Here is an 18,988-nt window from a genome sequence, read left to right as displayed (position 1 = left end):
CTAGTTCTAATATTACACTACAACACACCGGCCTCGCCCTAGTTCTAATATTACACTACAACACACCGGCCTCGCCCTAGTTCTAATACTAAACTACAACACACCGGCCTCGCCCTAGAACTAACACTACAAACACACCAGCGTCGCCCTAGTTCTAATACTACAACACACCGGCCTCGCCCTAGTTCTAACACTACAACACACCGGCCTCGCCCTAGTTCTAACACGACAACACACTGGCCTCGCCCTAGTTCTAACACTAAACACACCGTTCTCGCCCTAGTTCTAACACGACAACACACTGGCCTCGCCCTAGTTCTAACACTACAACACACCGGCCTCACCCTAGTTCTAACACGACAACACACCGGCCTTGCCCTAGTTCTAATACTACACTACAACACACTGGACTCGCCCTAGTTCTAATACTACAACACACCGGCCTCGCCCTAGTTCTAATACTACACTACAACACACCGGCCTCGCCCTAGTTCTAACACTACAACACACCGGCCTAGTTCTAACACGACAACACACTGGCCTCGCCCTATTTCTAACAATACAACACACCGACCTCGCCCTAGAACTAACACAACGACACACTGGGCTCGCCCTGGTTCTAACACTACAACACACCGGCCTCGCCCTAGTTCTAACCCTACAACACACCGGCCTCGCCCTAGTTCTAACACTACAACACACCGGCCTCGCCCTAGTTCTAATACTACAACACACCGGCCTCGCCCTAGTTCTAACAGTACACTACAACACACCGGCCTCGCCCTAGTTCTAATATTACACTACAACACACCGGCCTCGCCCTAGTTCTAATATTACACTACAACACACCGGCCTCGCCCTAGTTCTAATACTAAACTACAACACACCGGCCTCGCCCTAGAACTAACACTACAAACACACCAGCGTCGCCCTAGAACTAACACTACAACACACCGGCCTCGCCCTAGTTCTAACACTACAACACACCGGCATAGTTCTAACACGACAACACACTGGCCTCGCCCTAGTTCCAACACTACAACACACCGGCCTCGCCCTAGTTCTAACACTACAACACACCGACCTCGCCCTAGTTCTAACACTAAACACACCGTTCTCGCCCTAGTTCTAACACGACAACACACTGGCCTCGCCCTAGTTCTAACACTACAACACACCGGCATAGTTCTAACACGACAACACACTGGCCTCGCCCTAGTTCCAACACTACAACACACCGGCCTCGCCCTAGTTCTAACACTAAACACACCGGCCTCGCCCTAGTTCTAACACGACAAAACACTGGCCTCGCCCTGGTTCTAACACTACAACACACCGGCCTCGCCCTAGTTCTAACACTACAACACACCGGCCTCGCCCTAGAACTAACACTACAACACACCGGCCTCGCCCTAGTTCTAATACTACACTACAACACACCGGCCTCGCCCTAGTTCTAATACTACACTACAACACACCGGCCTCGCCCTAGTTCTAATACTACACTACAACACACCGGCCTCGCCCTAGAACTAACACTACAACACACCGGCCTCGCCCTAGAACTAACACTACAACACACTGGGCTTGCCATTGGTTCTAACACTACAACACACCGGCCTCGCCCTAGTTCTAACACTACAACACACCGGCCTCGCCCTAGTTCTAACACTACAACACACTAGGCATGCCCTGGTTCTAACACTACAAAACAACTGCCTCGTCCTAGTTCTAACACTACAACACACCGGCCTCGCCCTAGAACTAACACAACGACACACTGGGCTCGCCCTGGTTCTAACACTACAACACACCGGCCTCGCCCTAGTTCTAACAGTACACTACAACACACCGGCATCGTCCTAGTTCTAATACTACACTACACCTGCCTAGCCCTAGTTCTAATACTACAACACACCGGCCTCGCCCTAGTTCTAACAGTACACTACAACACACCGGCCTCGCCCTAGTTCTAATATTACACTACAACACACCGGCCTCGCCCTAGTTCTAATATTACACTACAACACACCGGCCTCGCCCTAGAACTAACACTACAAACACACCAGCATCGCCCTAGTTCTAATACTACACTACAACACACCGGCCTCGCCCTAGTTCTAACACTACAACACACCGGCCTAGTTCTAACACGACAACACACTGGCCTCGCCCTAGTTATAACACTACAACACACCGGCCTCGCCCTAGTTCTAACACTACAACACATCGACCTCGCCCTAGTTCTAACACTAAACACACCGTTCTCGCCCTAGTTCTAACACGACAACACACCGGCCTCGCCCTAGTTCTAACACGACAACACACCGGCCTCGCCCTAGTTCTAACACGACAACACACCGGCCTTGCCCTAGTTCTAATACTACACTACAACACACTGGACTCGCCCTAGTTCTAATACTACACTACAACACACCGGCCTCGCCCTAGTTCTAATACTACACTACAACACACCGGACTCGCCCTAGTTCTAAGACTACAACACACCGGCCTAGTTCTAACACGACAACACACTGGCCTCGCCCTAGTTCTAACCCTACAACACACCGGCCTCGCCCTAGTTCTAACACTACAACACACCGGTCTCGCCCTAGTTCTAATACTACAACACACCGGCATCGTCCTAGTTCTAATACTACACTACAAATGCCTAGCCCTAGTTCTAATACTACAACACACCAGCCTCGCCTTAGTTCTAACAGTACACTACAACACACCGGCCTCGCCCTAGTTCTAATAGTACACTACAACACACTGGCCTCGCCCTAGTTCTAATATTACACTACAACACACCGTCTTCGCCCTAGTTCTAATATTATACTACAACACACCGGCCTCGCCCTAGAACTAACACTACAAACACACCAGCGTCGCCCTAGTTCTAATACTACACTACAACACACCGGCCTCGCCCTAGTTCTAACACTACAACACACCGGCCTCGCCCTAGTTCTAACACGACAACACACTGGCCTCGCCCTAGTTCTAACACTAAACACACCGTTCTCGCCCTAGTTCTAACACGACAACACACCGGCCTCGCCCTAGTTCTAACACGACAACACACTGGCCTCGCCCTAGTTCTAACACGACAACACACCGGCCTCGCCCTAGTTCTAACACGACAACACACCGGCCTTGCCCTAGATCTAATACTACACTACAACACACTGGACTCGCCCTAGTTCTAATACTACACTACAACACACCGGCCTCGCCCTAGTTCTAATACTACAACACACCGGCCTCGCCCTAGTTCTAACACTACAACACACCGGCCTAGTTCTAACACGACAACACACTGGCCTCGCCATAGTTCTAACACTACAACACACCGGCCTCGCCCTAGTTCTAACACTACAACACACCGACCTCGCCCTAGAACTAACACAACGACACACTGGGCTCGCCCTGGTTCTAACACTACAACACACCGGCCTCGCCCTAGTTCTAACCCTACAACACACCGGCCTCGCCCTTGTTCTAATACTACAACACACCGGCATCGTCCTAGTTCTAATATTACACTACAACACACCGGCCTCGCCCTAGTTCTAATACTACACTACACCTGCCTAGCCCTAGTTCTAATACTACAACACACCGGCCTCGCCCTAGTTCTAATATTACACTACAACACACCGGCCTCGTCCTAGTTCTAATACTACACTACACCTGCCTAGCCCTAGTTCTAATACTACAACACACCGGCCTCGCCCTAGTTCTAACAGTACACTACAACACACCGGCCTCGCCCTAGTTCTAATATTACACTACAACACACCGGCCTCGCCCTAGTTCTAATATTACACTACAACACACCGGCCTCGCCCTAGTTCTAATACTAAACTACAACACACCGTCCTCGCCCTAGTTCTAACACTACAACACACTGGACTCGCCCTAGTTCTAATACTACACTACAACACACTGGACTCGCCCTAGTTCTAATACTACAACACACTAGGCATGCCCTGGTTCTAACACTACAACACACTGGCCTCGCCCTAGTTCTAACACTACAACACAACGGCCTCGCCCTAGAACTAACACTACAACACACCGGCCTCGCCCTAGTTCTAACACTACACTACAACACACCGGCCTCGCCCTAGTTCTAACACTACAACACACCGGCAACGCCCCAGAAATAACACTACACTACAACATACTGGACTCGCCCTGGTTCTAACACTACAACACACCGGCCTCGCCCTAGTTCTAACCCTACAACACACTGGACTCCCCCTAGTTCTAACCCTACAACACACCGGCCTCGCCCTAGTTCTAACCCTACAACACACCGGCCTCGCCCTAGTTCTAACCCTACAACACACCGGCCTCGCCCTAGTTCTAACACTACAACACACCGGCCTCGCCCTAGTTCTAACACTACAACACACCGGCAACGCCCAAGAAATAACACTACACTACAACATACTGGACTCGCCCTGGTTCTAACACTACAACACACCGGCCTCGCCCTAGTTCTAACCCTACAACACACTGGACTCCCCCTAGTTCTAACCCTACAACACACCGGCCTCGCCCTAGTTCTAACCCTACAACACACCGGCCTCGCCCTAGTTCTAACCCTACAACACACCGGCCTCGCCCTAGTTCTAACACTACAACACACCGGCCTCGCCCTAGTTCTAACCCTACAACACACCGGCCTCGCCCTAGTTCTAACCCTACAACACACTAGGCATGCCCTGGTTCTAACACTACAACACACCGGCCTCGCTCTAGTTCTAACCCTACAACACACCTGCTTCGCCCTAGTTCTAATACTACACTACAACACACCGGCCACGCCCTAGTTCTAATACTACACTACAACACACTGGCCTCGCCCTAGTTCTAACCCTACAACACACCGGCCTCGCCCTAGTTCTAACACTACAACACACCGGCCTCGCCCTAGTTCTAACCCTACAACACACCGGCCTCGCCCTAGTTCTAACACTACAACACACCGGCCTCGCCCTAGTTCTAACACTACAACACACAGGCCACGCCCTAGTTCTAATAATACAACACACCGGCCTCGCCCTAGTTCTAATACTACAACACACCGGCCTCGCCCTAGTTCTAATACTACACTACAACACACCGGCCTCGCCCTAGTTCTAATACTACACTACAACACACCGGCCTCGCCCTAGTTCTAATACTACACTACAACACACCGGCCTCGCCCTAGTTCTAATACTACACTACAAAACACCTGCCTCGCCCTAATTCTAACACTACAACACACCGGCCTCGCCCTAGTTCTAATACTACACTACACCTGCTTCGCCCTAGTTCTAATACTACACTACACCTGCTTCGCCCTAGTTCTAATACTACACTACACCTGCTTCGCCCTAGTTCTAATACTACAACCCACCGGCCTCGCCCTAGTTCTAACACTACAACACACCGACCTCGCCCTAGTTCTAACACTACAACACACCGGCCTCGCCCTAGTTCTAACACTAAACACACCGGTATCGCCCTAGTTCTAACACTAAACACACCGGCCTCGCCCTAGTTCTAACACTAAACACACCGGCCTCGCCCTAGTTCTAACACGACAACACAATGGCCTCGCCCTAGTTCTAATACTACACTACAACACACCGGCCTCGCCCTAGTTCTAACACTACAACACACCGGCCTCGCCCTAGTTCTAACACTAAACACACCGGTATCGCCCTAGTTCTAACACTAAACACACCGGCCTCGCCCTAGTTCTAACACTAAACACACCGGCCTCGCCCTAGTTCTAATACTAAACTACAACACACCGGCCTCGCCCTAGAACTAATACTACACTACAACACACCGGCCTCGCCCTAGTTCTAACACTACAACACACCGGCATAGTTCTAACACGACAACACACTGGCCTCGCCCTAGTTCCAACACTACAACACACCGGCCTCGCCCTAGTTCTAACACTAAACACACCGTTCTCGCCCTAGTTCCAACACTACAACACACCGGCCTCGCCCTAGTTCTAACACTAAACACACCGTTCTCGCCCTAGTTCTAACACGACAACATACTGGCCTCGCCCTAGTTCTAACACTACAACACACCGACCTCGCCCTAGAACTAACACAACGACACACTGGGCTCGCCCTGGTTCTAACACTACAACACACCGGCCTCGCCCTAGTTCTAACCCTACAACACACCGGCCTCGTCCTAGTTCTAACACTACAACACACCGGCCTCGCCCTAGTTCTAATACTACAACACACCGGCATCGTCCTAGTTCTAATACTACACTACACCTGCCTAGCCCTAGTTCTAATACTACAACACACCGGCCTCGCCCTAGTTCTAATAGTACACTACAACACACTGGCCTCGCCCTAGTTCTAATATTACACTACAACACACCGGCCTCGCCCTAGTTCTAATATTACACTACAACACACCGGCCTCGCCCTAGTTCTAATACTAAACTACAACACACCGGCCTCGCCCTAGAACTAACACTACAAACACACCAGCGTCGCCCTAGTTCTAATACTACAACACACCGGCCTCGCCCTAGTTCTAACACTACAACACACCGGCCTCGCCCTAGTTCTAACACGACAACACACTGGCCTCGCCCTAGTTCTAACACTAAACACACCGTTCTCGCCCTAGTTCTAACACGACAACACACTGGCCTCGCCCTAGTTCTAACACTACAACACACCGGCCTCACCCTAGTTCTAACACGACAACACACCGGCCTTGCCCTAGTTCTAATACTACACTACAACACACTGGACTCGCCCTAGTTCTAATACTACAACACACCGGCCTCGCCCTAGTTCTAATACTACACTACAACACACCGGCCTCGCCCTAGTTCTAACACTACAACACACCGGCCTAGTTCTAACACGACAACACACTGGCCTCGCCCTATTTCTAACAATACAACACACCGACCTCGCCCTAGAACTAACACAACGACACACTGGGCTCGCCCTGGTTCTAACACTACAACACACCGGCCTCGCCCTAGTTCTAACCCTACAACACACCGGCCTCGCCCTAGTTCTAACACTACAACACACCGGCCTCGCCCTAGTTCTAATACTACAACACACCGGCCTCGCCCTAGTTCTAACAGTACACTACAACACACCGGCCTCGCCCTAGTTCTAATATTACACTACAACACACCGGCCTCGCCCTAGTTCTAATATTACACTACAACACACCGGCCTCGCCCTAGTTCTAATACTAAACTACAACACACCGGCCTCGCCCTAGAACTAACACTACAAACACACCAGCGTCGCCCTAGAACTAACACTACAACACACCGGCCTCGCCCTAGTTCTAACACTACAACACACCGGCATAGTTCTAACACGACAACACACTGGCCTCGCCCTAGTTCCAACACTACAACACACCGGCCTCGCCCTAGTTCTAACACTACAACACACCGACCTCGCCCTAGTTCTAACACTAAACACACCGTTCTCGCCCTAGTTCTAACACGACAACACACTGGCCTCGCCCTAGTTCTAACACTACAACACACCGGCATAGTTCTAACACGACAACACACTGGCCTCGCCCTAGTTCCAACACTACAACACACCGGCCTCGCCCTAGTTCTAACACTAAACACATCGGCCTCGCCCTAGTTCTAACACGACAAAACACTGGCCTCGCCCTGGTTCTAACACTACAACACACCGGCCTCGCCCTAGTTCTAACACTACAACACACCGGCCTCGCCCTAGAACTAACACTACAACACACCGGCCTCGCCCTAGTTCTAATACTACACTACAACACACCGGCCTCGCCCTAGTTCTAATACTACACTACAACACACCGGCCTCGCCCTAGTTCTAATACTACACTACAACACACCGGCCTCGCCCTAGAACTAACACTACAACACACCGGCCTCGCCCTAGAACTAACACTACAACACACTGGGCTTGCCATTGGTTCTAACACTACAACACACCGGCCTCGCCCTAGTTCTAACACTACAACACACCGGCCTCGCCCTAGTTCTAACACTACAACACACTAGGCATGCCCTGGTTCTAACACTACAAAACAACTGCCTCGTCCTAGTTCTAACACTACAACACACCGGCCTCGCCCTAGAACTAACACAACGACACACTGGGCTCGCCCTGGTTCTAACACTACAACACACCGGCCTCGCCCTAGTTCTAACAGTACACTACAACACACCGGCATCGTCCTAGTTCTAATACTACACTACACCTGCCTAGCCCTAGTTCTAATACTACAACACACCGGCCTCGCCCTAGTTCTAACAGTACACTACAACACACCGGCCTCGCCCTAGTTCTAATATTACACTACAACACACCGGCCTCGCCCTAGTTCTAATATTACACTACAACACACCGGCCTCGCCCTAGAACTAACACTACAAACACACCAGCATCGCCCTAGTTCTAATACTACACTACAACACACCGGCCTCGCCCTAGTTCTAACACTACAACACACCGGCCTAGTTCTAACACGACAACACACTGGCCTCGCCCTAGTTATAACACTACAACACACCGGCCTCGCCCTAGTTCTAACACTACAACACATCGACCTCGCCCTAGTTCTAACACTAAACACACCGTTCTCGCCCTAGTTCTAACACGACAACACACCGGCCTCGCCCTAGTTCTAACACGACAACACACCGGCCTCGCCCTAGTTCTAACACGACAACACACCGGCCTTGCCCTAGTTCTAATACTACACTACAACACACTGGACTCGCCCTAGTTCTAATACTACACTACAACACACCGGCCTCGCCCTAGTTCTAATACTACACTACAACACACCGGCCTCGCCCTAGTTCTAAGACTACAACACACCGGCCTAGTTCTAACACGACAACACACTGGCCTCGCCCTAGTTCTAACCCTACAACACACCGGCCTCGCCCTAGTTCTAACACTACAACACACCGGTCTCGCCCTAGTTCTAATACTACAACACACCGGCATCGTCCTAGTTCTAATACTACACTACAAATGCCTAGCCCTAGTTCTAATACTACAACACACCAGCCTCGCCTTAGTTCTAACAGTACACTACAACACACCGGCCTCGCCCTAGTTCTAATAGTACACTACAACACACTGGCCTCGCCCTAGTTCTAATATTACACTACAACACACCGTCTTCGCCCTAGTTCTAATATTATACTACAACACACCGGCCTCGCCCTAGAACTAACACTACAAACACACCAGCGTCGCCCTAGTTCTAATACTACACTACAACACACCGGCCTCGCCCTAGTTCTAACACTACAACACACCGGCCTCGCCCTAGTTCTAACACGACAACACACTGGCCTCGCCCTAGTTCTAACACTAAACACACCGTTCTCGCCCTAGTTCTAACACGACAACACACCGGCCTCGCCCTAGTTCTAACACGACAACACACTGGCCTCGCCCTAGTTCTAACACGACAACACACCGGCCTCGCCCTAGTTCTAACACGACAACACACCGGCCTTGCCCTAGATCTAATACTACACTACAACACACTGGACTCGCCCTAGTTCTAATACTACACTACAACACACCGGCCTCGCCCTAGTTCTAATACTACAACACACCGGCCTCGCCCTAGTTCTAACACTACAACACACCGGCCTAGTTCTAACACGACAACACACTGGCCTCGCCATAGTTCTAACACTACAACACACCGGCCTCGCCCTAGTTCTAACACTACAACACACCGACCTCGCCCTAGAACTAACACAACGACACACTGGGCTCGCCCTGGTTCTAACACTACAACACACCGGCCTCGCCCTAGTTCTAACCCTACAACACACCGGCCTCGCCCTTGTTCTAATACTACAACACACCGGCATCGTCCTAGTTCTAATATTACACTACAACACACCGGCCTCGCCCTAGTTCTAATACTACACTACACCTGCCTAGCCCTAGTTCTAATACTACAACACACCGGCCTCGCCCTAGTTCTAATATTACACTACAACACACCGGCCTCGTCCTAGTTCTAATACTACACTACACCTGCCTAGCCCTAGTTCTAATACTACAACACACCGGCCTCGCCCTAGTTCTAACAGTACACTACAACACACCGGCCTCGCCCTAGTTCTAATATTACACTACAACACACCGGCCTCGCCCTAGTTCTAATATTACACTACAACACACCGGCCTCGCCCTAGTTCTAATACTAAACTACAACACACCGGCCTCGCCCTAGAACTAAAACTACAAACACACCAGCGTCGCCCTAGTTCTAATACTACACTACAACACACCGGCCTCGCCCTAGTTCTAACACTACAACACACCGGCATAGTTCTAACACGACAACACACTGGCCTCGCCCTAGTTCCAACACTACAACACACCGGCCTCGCCCTAGTTCTAACACTACAACACACCGACCTCGCCCTAGTTCTAACACTAAACACACCGGCCTCGCCCTGGTTCTAACACTACAACACACCGGCCTCGCCCTAGTTCTAACACGACAACACACCGGCCTCGCCCTAGTTCTAACACGACAACACACTGGCCTCGCCCTAGTTCTAACACGACAACACACCGGCCTCGCCCTAGTTCTAACACGACAACACACCGGCCTTGCCCTAGTTCTAATACTACACTACAACACACTGAACTCGCCCTAGTTCTAATACTACACTACAACACACCGGCCTCGCCCTAGTTCTAATACTACACTACAACACACCGGCCTCGCCCTAGTTCTAACACTACAACACACCGGCCTAGTTCTAACACGACAACACACTGGCCTCGCCCTAGTTCTAACACTACAACACACCGGCCTCGCCCTAGTTCTAATACTAAACTACAACACACCGGCCTCGCCCTAGAACTAACACTACAAACACACCAGCATCGCCCTAGTTCTAATACTACACTACAACACACCGGCCTCGCCCTAGTTCTAACACTACAACACACCGGCCTAGTTCTAACACGACAACACACTGGCCTCGCCCTAGTTATAACACTACAACACACCGGCCTCGCCCTAGTTCTAACACTACAACACATCGACCTCGCCCTAGATCTAACACTAAACACACCGTTCTCGCCCTAGTTCTAACACGACAACACACCGGCCTCGCCCTAGTTCTAACACGACAACACACTGGCCTCGCCCTAGTTCTAACACGACAACACACCGGCCTTGCCCTAGTTCTAATACTACACTACAACACACTGGACTCGCCCTAGTTCTAATACTACACTACAACACACCGGCCTCGCCCTAGTTCTAATACTACACTACAACACACCGGCCTCGCCCTAGTTCTAAGACTACAACACACCGGCCTAGTTCTAACACGACAACACACTGGCCTCGCCCTAGTTCTAACACTACAACACACCGGCATCGCCCTAGTTCTAACACTACAACACACCGACCTCGCCCTAGAACTAACACAACGACACACTGGGCTCGCCCTGGTTCTAACACTACAACACACCGGCCTCGCCCTAGTTCTAACCCTACAACACACCGGCCTCGCCCTAGTTCTAACACTACAACACACCGGCCTCGCCCTAGTTCTAATACTACAACACACCGGCATCGTCCTAGTTCTAATACTACACTACAAATGCCTAGCCCTAGTTCTAATACTACAACACACCGGCCTCGCCTTAGTTCTAACAGTACACTACAACACACCGGCCTCGCCCTAGTTCTAATAGTACACTACAACACACCGGCCTCGCCCTAGTTCTAATATTACACTACAACACACCGGCTTCGCCCTAGTTCTAATATTACACTACAACACACCGGCCTCGCCCTAGTTCTAATACTAAACTACAACACACCGGCCTCGCCCTAGAACTAACACTACAAACACACCAGCGTCGCCCTAGTTCTAATACTACACTACAACACACCGGCCTCGCCCTAGTTCTAACACTACAACACACCGGCCTCGCCCTAGTTCTAACACGACAACACACTGGCCTCGCCCTAGTTCTAACACTAAACACACCGTTCTCGCCCTAGTTCTAACACGACAACACACTGGCCTCGCCCTAGTTCTAACACGACAACACACCGGCCTCGCCCTAGTTCTAACACGACAACACACCGGCCTTGCCCTAGTTCTAATACTACACTACAACACACTGGACTCGCCCTAGTTCTAATACTACACTACAACACACCGGCCTCGCCCTAGTTCTAATACTACACTACAACACACCGGCCTCGCCCTAGTTCTAACACTACAACACACCGGCCTAGTTCTAACACGACAACACACTGGCCTCGCCCTAGTTCTAACACTACAACACACCGGCCTCGCCCTAGTTCTAACACTACAACACACCGACCTCGCCCTAGAACTAACACAACGACACACTGGGCTCGCCCTGGTTCTAACACTACAACACACCGGCCTCGCCCTAGTTCTAACCCTACAACACACCGGCCTCGCCCTAGTTCTAACACTACAACACACCGGCCTCGCCCTTGTTCTAATACTACAACACACCGGCATCGTCCTAGTTCTAATATTACACTACAACACACCGGCCTCGCCCTAGTTCTAATACTACACTACACCTGCCTAGCCCTAGTTCTAATACTACAACACACCGGCCTCGCCCTAGTTCTAATACTACACTACACCTGCCTAGCCCTAGTTCTAATACTACAACACACCGGCCTCGCCCTAGTTCTAACAGTACACTACAACACACCGGCCTCGCCCTAGTTCTAATATTACACTACAACACACCGGCCTCGCCCTAGTTCTAATATTACACTACAACACACCGGCCTCGCCCTAGTTCTAATACTAAACTACAACACACCGGCCTCGCCCTAGAACTAAAACTACAAACACACCAGCGTCGCCCTAGTTCTAATACTACACTACAACACACCGGCCTCGCCCTAGTTCTAACACTACAACACACCGGCATAGTTCTAACACGACAACACACTGGCCTCGCCCTAGTTCCAACACTACAATACACCGGCCTCGCCCTAGTTCTAACACTACAACAAACCGACCTCGCCCTAGTTCTAACACTAAACACACCGGCCTCGCCCTAGTTCTAACACGACAACACACTGGCCTCGCCCTGGTTCTAACACTACAACACACCGTTCTCGCCCTAGTTCTAACACGACAACACACCGGCCTCGCCCTAGTTCTAACACGACAACACACTGGCCTCGCCCTAGTTCTAACACGACAACACACCGGCCTCGCCCTAGTTCTAACACGACAACACACCGGCCTTGCCCTAGTTCTAATACTACACTACAACACACTGGACTCGCCCTAGTTCTAATACTACACTACAACACACCGGCCTCGCCCTAGTTCTAATACTACACTACAACACACCGGCCTCGCCCTAGTTCTAACACTACAACACACCGGTCTAGTTCTAACACGACAACACACTGGCCTCGCCCTAGTTCTAACACTACAACACACCGGCCTCGCCCTAGTTCTAACACTACAACACACCGACCTCGCCCTAGAACTAACACAACGACACACTGGGCTCGCCCTGGTTCTAACACTACAACACACCGGCCTCGCTCTAGTTCTAACCCTACAACACACCGGCCTCGCCCTAGTTCTAACACTACAACACACCGGCCTCGCCCTAGTTCTAATAATACAACACACCGGCATCGTCCTAGTTCTAATACTACACTACAACACACCGGCCTCGCCCTAGTTCTAATATTACACTACAACACACCGGCCTCGCCCTAGTTCTAATACTACACTACACCTGCCTAGCCCTAGTTCTAATACTACAATACACCGGCCTCGCCCTAGTTCTAATATTACACTACAACACACCGGCCTCGTCCTAGTTCTAATACTACACTACACCTGCCTAGCCCTAGTTCTAATACTACAACACACCGGCCTCGCCCTAGTTCTAACAGTACACTACAACACACCGGCCTCGCCCTAGTTCTAATATTACACTACAACACACCGGCCTCGCCCTAGTTCTAATATTACACTACAACACACCGGCCTCGCCCTAGTTCTAATACTAAACTACAACACACCGGCCTCGCCCTAGAACTAAAACTACAAACACACCAGCGTCGCCCTAGTTCTAATACTACACTACAACACACCGGCCTCGCCCTAGTTCTAACACTACAACACACCGGCATAGTTCTAACACGACAACACACTGGCCTCGCCCTAGTTCCAACACTACAACACACCGGCCTCGCCCTAGTTCTAACACTACAACAAACCGACCTCGCCCTAGTTCTAACACTAAACACACCGGCCTCGCCCTAGTTCTAACACGACAACACACTGGCCTCGCCCTGGTTCTAACACTACAACACACCGGTCTCGCCCTAGTTCTAACACGACAACACACCGGCCTCGCCCTAGTTCTAACACGACAACACACTGGCCTCGCCCTAGTTCTAACACGACAACACACCGGCCTCGCCCTAGTTCTAACACGACAACACACCGGCCTTGCCCTAGTTCTAATACTACACTACAACACACTGGACTCGCCCTAGTTCTAATACTACACTACAACACACCGGCCTCGCCCTAGTTCTAATACTACACTACAACACACCGGCCTCGCCCTAGTTCTAACACTACAACACACCGGCCTAGTTCTAACACGACAACACACTGGCCTCGCCCTAGTTCTAACACTACAACACACCGGCCTCGCCCTAGTTCTAACACTACAACACACCGACCTCGCCCTAGAACTAACACAACGACACACTGGGCTCGCCCTGGTTCTAACACTACAACACACCGGCCTCGCCCTAGTTCTAACCCTACAACACACCGGCCTCGCCCTAGTTCTAACACTACAACACACCGGCCTCGCCCTAGTTCTAATACTACAACACACCGGCATCGTCCTAGTTCTAATACTACACTACAACACACCGGCCTCGCCCTAGTTCTAATATTACACTACAACACACCGGCCTCGCCCTAGTTCTAATACTACACTACACCTGCCTAGCCCTAGTTCTAATACTACAACACACCGGCCTCGCCCTAGTTCTAATATTACACTACAACACACCGGCCTCGTCCTAGTTCTAATACTACACTACACCTGCCTAGCCCTAGTTCTAATACTACAACACACCGGCCTCGCCCTAGTTCTAACAGTACACTACAACACACCGGCCTCGCCCTAGTTCTAATATTACACTACAACACACCGGCCTCGCCCTAGTTCTAATACTAAACTACAACACACCGGCCTCGCCCTAGAACTAAAACTACAAACACACCAGCGTCGCCCTAGTTCTAATACTACACTACAACACACCGGCCTCGCCCTAGTTCTAACACTACAACACACCGGCATAGTTCTAACACGACAACACACTGGCCTCGCCCTAGTTCCAACACTACAACACACCGGCCTCACCCTAGTTCTAACACTACAACACACCGACCTCGCCCTAGTTCTAACACTAAACACACCGGCCTCGCCCTAGTTCTAACACGACAACACACTGGCCTCGCCCTGGTTCTAACACTACAACACACCGGCCTCGCCCTAGTTCTAACACTACAACACACCGGCCTCGCCCTAGTTCTAATACTACACTACAACACACCGGCCTCGCCCTAGTTCTAATACTACACTACAACACACCGGCCTCGCCCTAGTTCTAATACTACACTACAACACACCGGCCTCGCCCTAGTTCTAATACTACACTACAACACACCGGCCTCGCCCTAGAACTAACACTACAACACACCGGCCTCGCCCTAGAACTAACACAACAACACACTGGGCTTGCCCTGGTTCTAACACTACAACACACCGGCCTCGCCCTAGTTCTAACACTACAACACACCGGCCTCGCCCTAGTTCTAACACTACAACACACCGGCCTCGCCCTAGAACTAACACAACGACACACTGGGGTCGCCCTGGTTCTAACACTACAACACACCGGCCTCGCCCTAGTTCTAACACTACAACACACCGGCCTCGCCCTAGTTCTAATACTACAACACACCGGCCTCGCCCTAGTTCTAACAGTACACTACAACACACCGGCCTCGCCCTAGTTCTAATATTACACTACAACACACCGGCCTCGCCCTAGTTCTAATATTACACTACAACACACCGGCCTCACCCTAGTTCTAATATTACACTACAACACACCGGCCTCGCCCTAGTTCTAATACTAAACTACAACACACCGGCCTCGCCCTAGAACTAACACTACAAACACACCAGCGTCGCCCTAGTTCTAATACTACAACACACCGGCCTCGCCCTAGTTCTAACACTACAACACACCGGCATAGTTCTAACACGACAACACACTGGCCTCGCCCTAGTTCTAACACTACAACACACCGGCCTCGCCCTAGAACTAACACTACAAACACACCAACGTCGCCCTAGTTCTAATACTACACTACAACACACCGGCCTCGCCCTAGTTCTAATACTACACTACAACACACCGGCCTCGCCCTAGTTCTAATACTACACGACAACACACTGGCCTCGCCCTAGTTCTAACACTACAACACACCGGCCTCGCCCTAGAACTAACACTACAAACACACCAACGTCGCCCTAGTTCTAATACTACACTACAACACACCGGCCTCGCCCTAGAACTAACACTACAAACACACCAGCGTCGCCCTAGTTCTAATATTACACTACAACACACCGGCCTCGCCCTAGTTCTAATACCACACTACAACACACCGGCCTCGCCCTAGTTCTAACACTACAACACACCGGCATAGTTCTAACACGACAACACACTGGCCTCGCCCTAGTTCCAACACTACAACACACCGGCCTCGCCCTAGTTCTAACACTACAACACACCGACCTCGCCCTAGTTCTAACACTAAACACACCGTTCTCGCCCTAGTTCTAACACGACAACACACCGGCCTCGCCCTAGTTCTAACACGACAACACACTGGCCTCGCCCTAGTTCTAACACTACAACACACCGGCCTCGCCCTAGTTCTAACACGACAACACACCGGCCTCGCCCTAGTTCTAATACTACACTACAACACACTGGACTCGCCCTAGTTCTAATACTACACTACAACACACCGGCCTCGCCCTAGTTCTAACACTACACTACAACACACCGGCCTCGCCCTAGTTCTAATACTACAACACACTGGGCTTGCCCTGGTTCTAACACTACAACAGACCGGCCTCGCCCTAGTTCTAACACTATAACACACTAGGCTTGCCCTGGTTCTAACACTACAACACACCGGCCTCGCCCTAGTTCTAACACTACAACACACCGGCCTCGCCCTAGTTCTAACACTACAACACACCGGCCTCGTCCTAGAACTAACACTACGACACACCGGGCTCGCCCTGGTTCTAACACTACAACACACCGGCCTCGCCCTAGTTCTAACACTACAACACACCGGCCTCGCCCTAGAACTAACACTACAACACACCGGCCTCGCCCTAGAACTAACACTACGACACACCGGGCTCGCCCTAGTTCTAATACTACACTACAACACACCGGCCTCGCCCTAGTTCTAACACTACAACACACCGGCCTCGTCCTAGAACTAACACTACAACACACTGGCCTTGCCCTAGTTCTAACACTACAACACACTGGACTCGCCCTAGTTCTAACACTACAACACACCGGCCTCGCCCTAGTTCTAACACTAGAACACAATGGCCTCGCCCTAGTTCTAACACTAGAACACAATGGCCTCGCCCTAGTTCTAACACTACAACACAATGGCCTAGCCCTAGTTCTAACACTACAACACACCGGCCTCGCCCTAGTTCTAACACTACAACACAATGGCCTTGCCCTAGTTCTAAAATAATAACATTATAATACACTGGCCTTGCCCTAGTTCTAACATAATAACATTATAATACACTGGCCTTGCCATAGTTCTAACACACCTGTTCCCTCTCCTTCTTGGGCTCCTTACAGTCTCTGGAAATGTGTCCTCCACGACCACAGTTGTAGCACGCTGGGATGGAAGAATCACCAGAGGAACATGTTACTTATGACAAAGCAATAGACTAGTAAAGCAGGTGTTGAAATGCTTACCATCCTCAGTCCTCTCACAGTCCCTGGCAACATGCCCAGGCTCGCCACAGCGATAGCAGAACAGATCTGAGGAAAAGGAATAACATTATTAAATCAACATTGCTTTGCCAGGAATCGATTTAGAAGTTAGCACACGACCACAGTTGTTAGCACCCTCAGAGCTAGCCAGGGCCATGCTCAGTAAGACCAAACAGGACAGAAAGCTTGAAACTGAGTTATATGGGAAGATAGAAAACTACAAGACTTCACGTTCAGGTTCAAAGTGAGCCGTACTGAACACAGCGCGGGTCTGTATTGTAGTCAGTACCTTTCCCCATCTATTGATCACTACCCTGTAATGTAGTCAGTACCTTTCCCAGTCTATTGATCACTACCCTGTAATGTAGTCAGTACCTTTCCCCATCTATTGATCACTACCCTGTAATGTAGTCAGTACCTTTCCCAGGCTATTTATCAGTACCCTGTAATGTAGTCAGTACCTTTCCCTGTCTATTGATCACTACCCTGTAATGTAGTCAGTACCTTTCCCAGGCTATTTATCAGTACCCTGTAATGTAGTCAGTACCTTTCCCTGTCTATTGATCACTACCCTGTAATGTAGTCAGTACCTTTCCCAGTCTATTGATCACTACCCTGTAATGTAGTCAGTACCTTTCCCCATCTATAGATCACTACCCTGTAATGTAGTCAGTACCTTTCCCAGTCTATTGATCACTACCCTGTAATGTAGTCAGTACCTTTCCCCATCTATTGATCAATACCCTGTAATGTAGTCAGTACCTTTCAACATCTATTGATCACTACCCTGTAATGTAGT

The 18,988-nt window shown here is 50.5% G+C and overlaps 1 protein-coding gene across 3 annotated transcripts in view; it reads right to left on the bottom strand.

Annotated features, from left to right (window-relative positions):
• Positions 1 to 18,988, bottom strand: part of LOC110528704 (cellular nucleic acid-binding protein) — a 44,168-nt gene that overhangs the window by 11,861 nt on the left and 13,319 nt on the right. For all 3 annotated transcript variants that reach the window (XM_036984377.1, XM_036984378.1, XM_036984376.1), the window contains exons 3-4: positions 18,172 to 18,237; positions 18,021 to 18,091 (exon numbers count right to left, since the gene is read on the bottom strand). In XM_036984377.1, the coding sequence (XP_036840272.1) occupies positions 18,021 to 18,091; positions 18,172 to 18,237 (137 nt within the window). The remainder of the gene's footprint in view (positions 1 to 18,020; positions 18,092 to 18,171; positions 18,238 to 18,988) is intronic.

The sequence above is a fragment of the Oncorhynchus mykiss genome, chromosome 7, assembly GCF_013265735.2.
Source record: "Oncorhynchus mykiss isolate Arlee chromosome 7, USDA_OmykA_1.1, whole genome shotgun sequence".
NCBI lineage: Eukaryota > Metazoa > Chordata > Actinopteri > Salmoniformes > Salmonidae > Oncorhynchus > Oncorhynchus mykiss.
The sequence above is the reverse complement of the archived record's forward strand: the minus strand, read 5'-3'. Positions and strand labels throughout refer to the sequence as shown.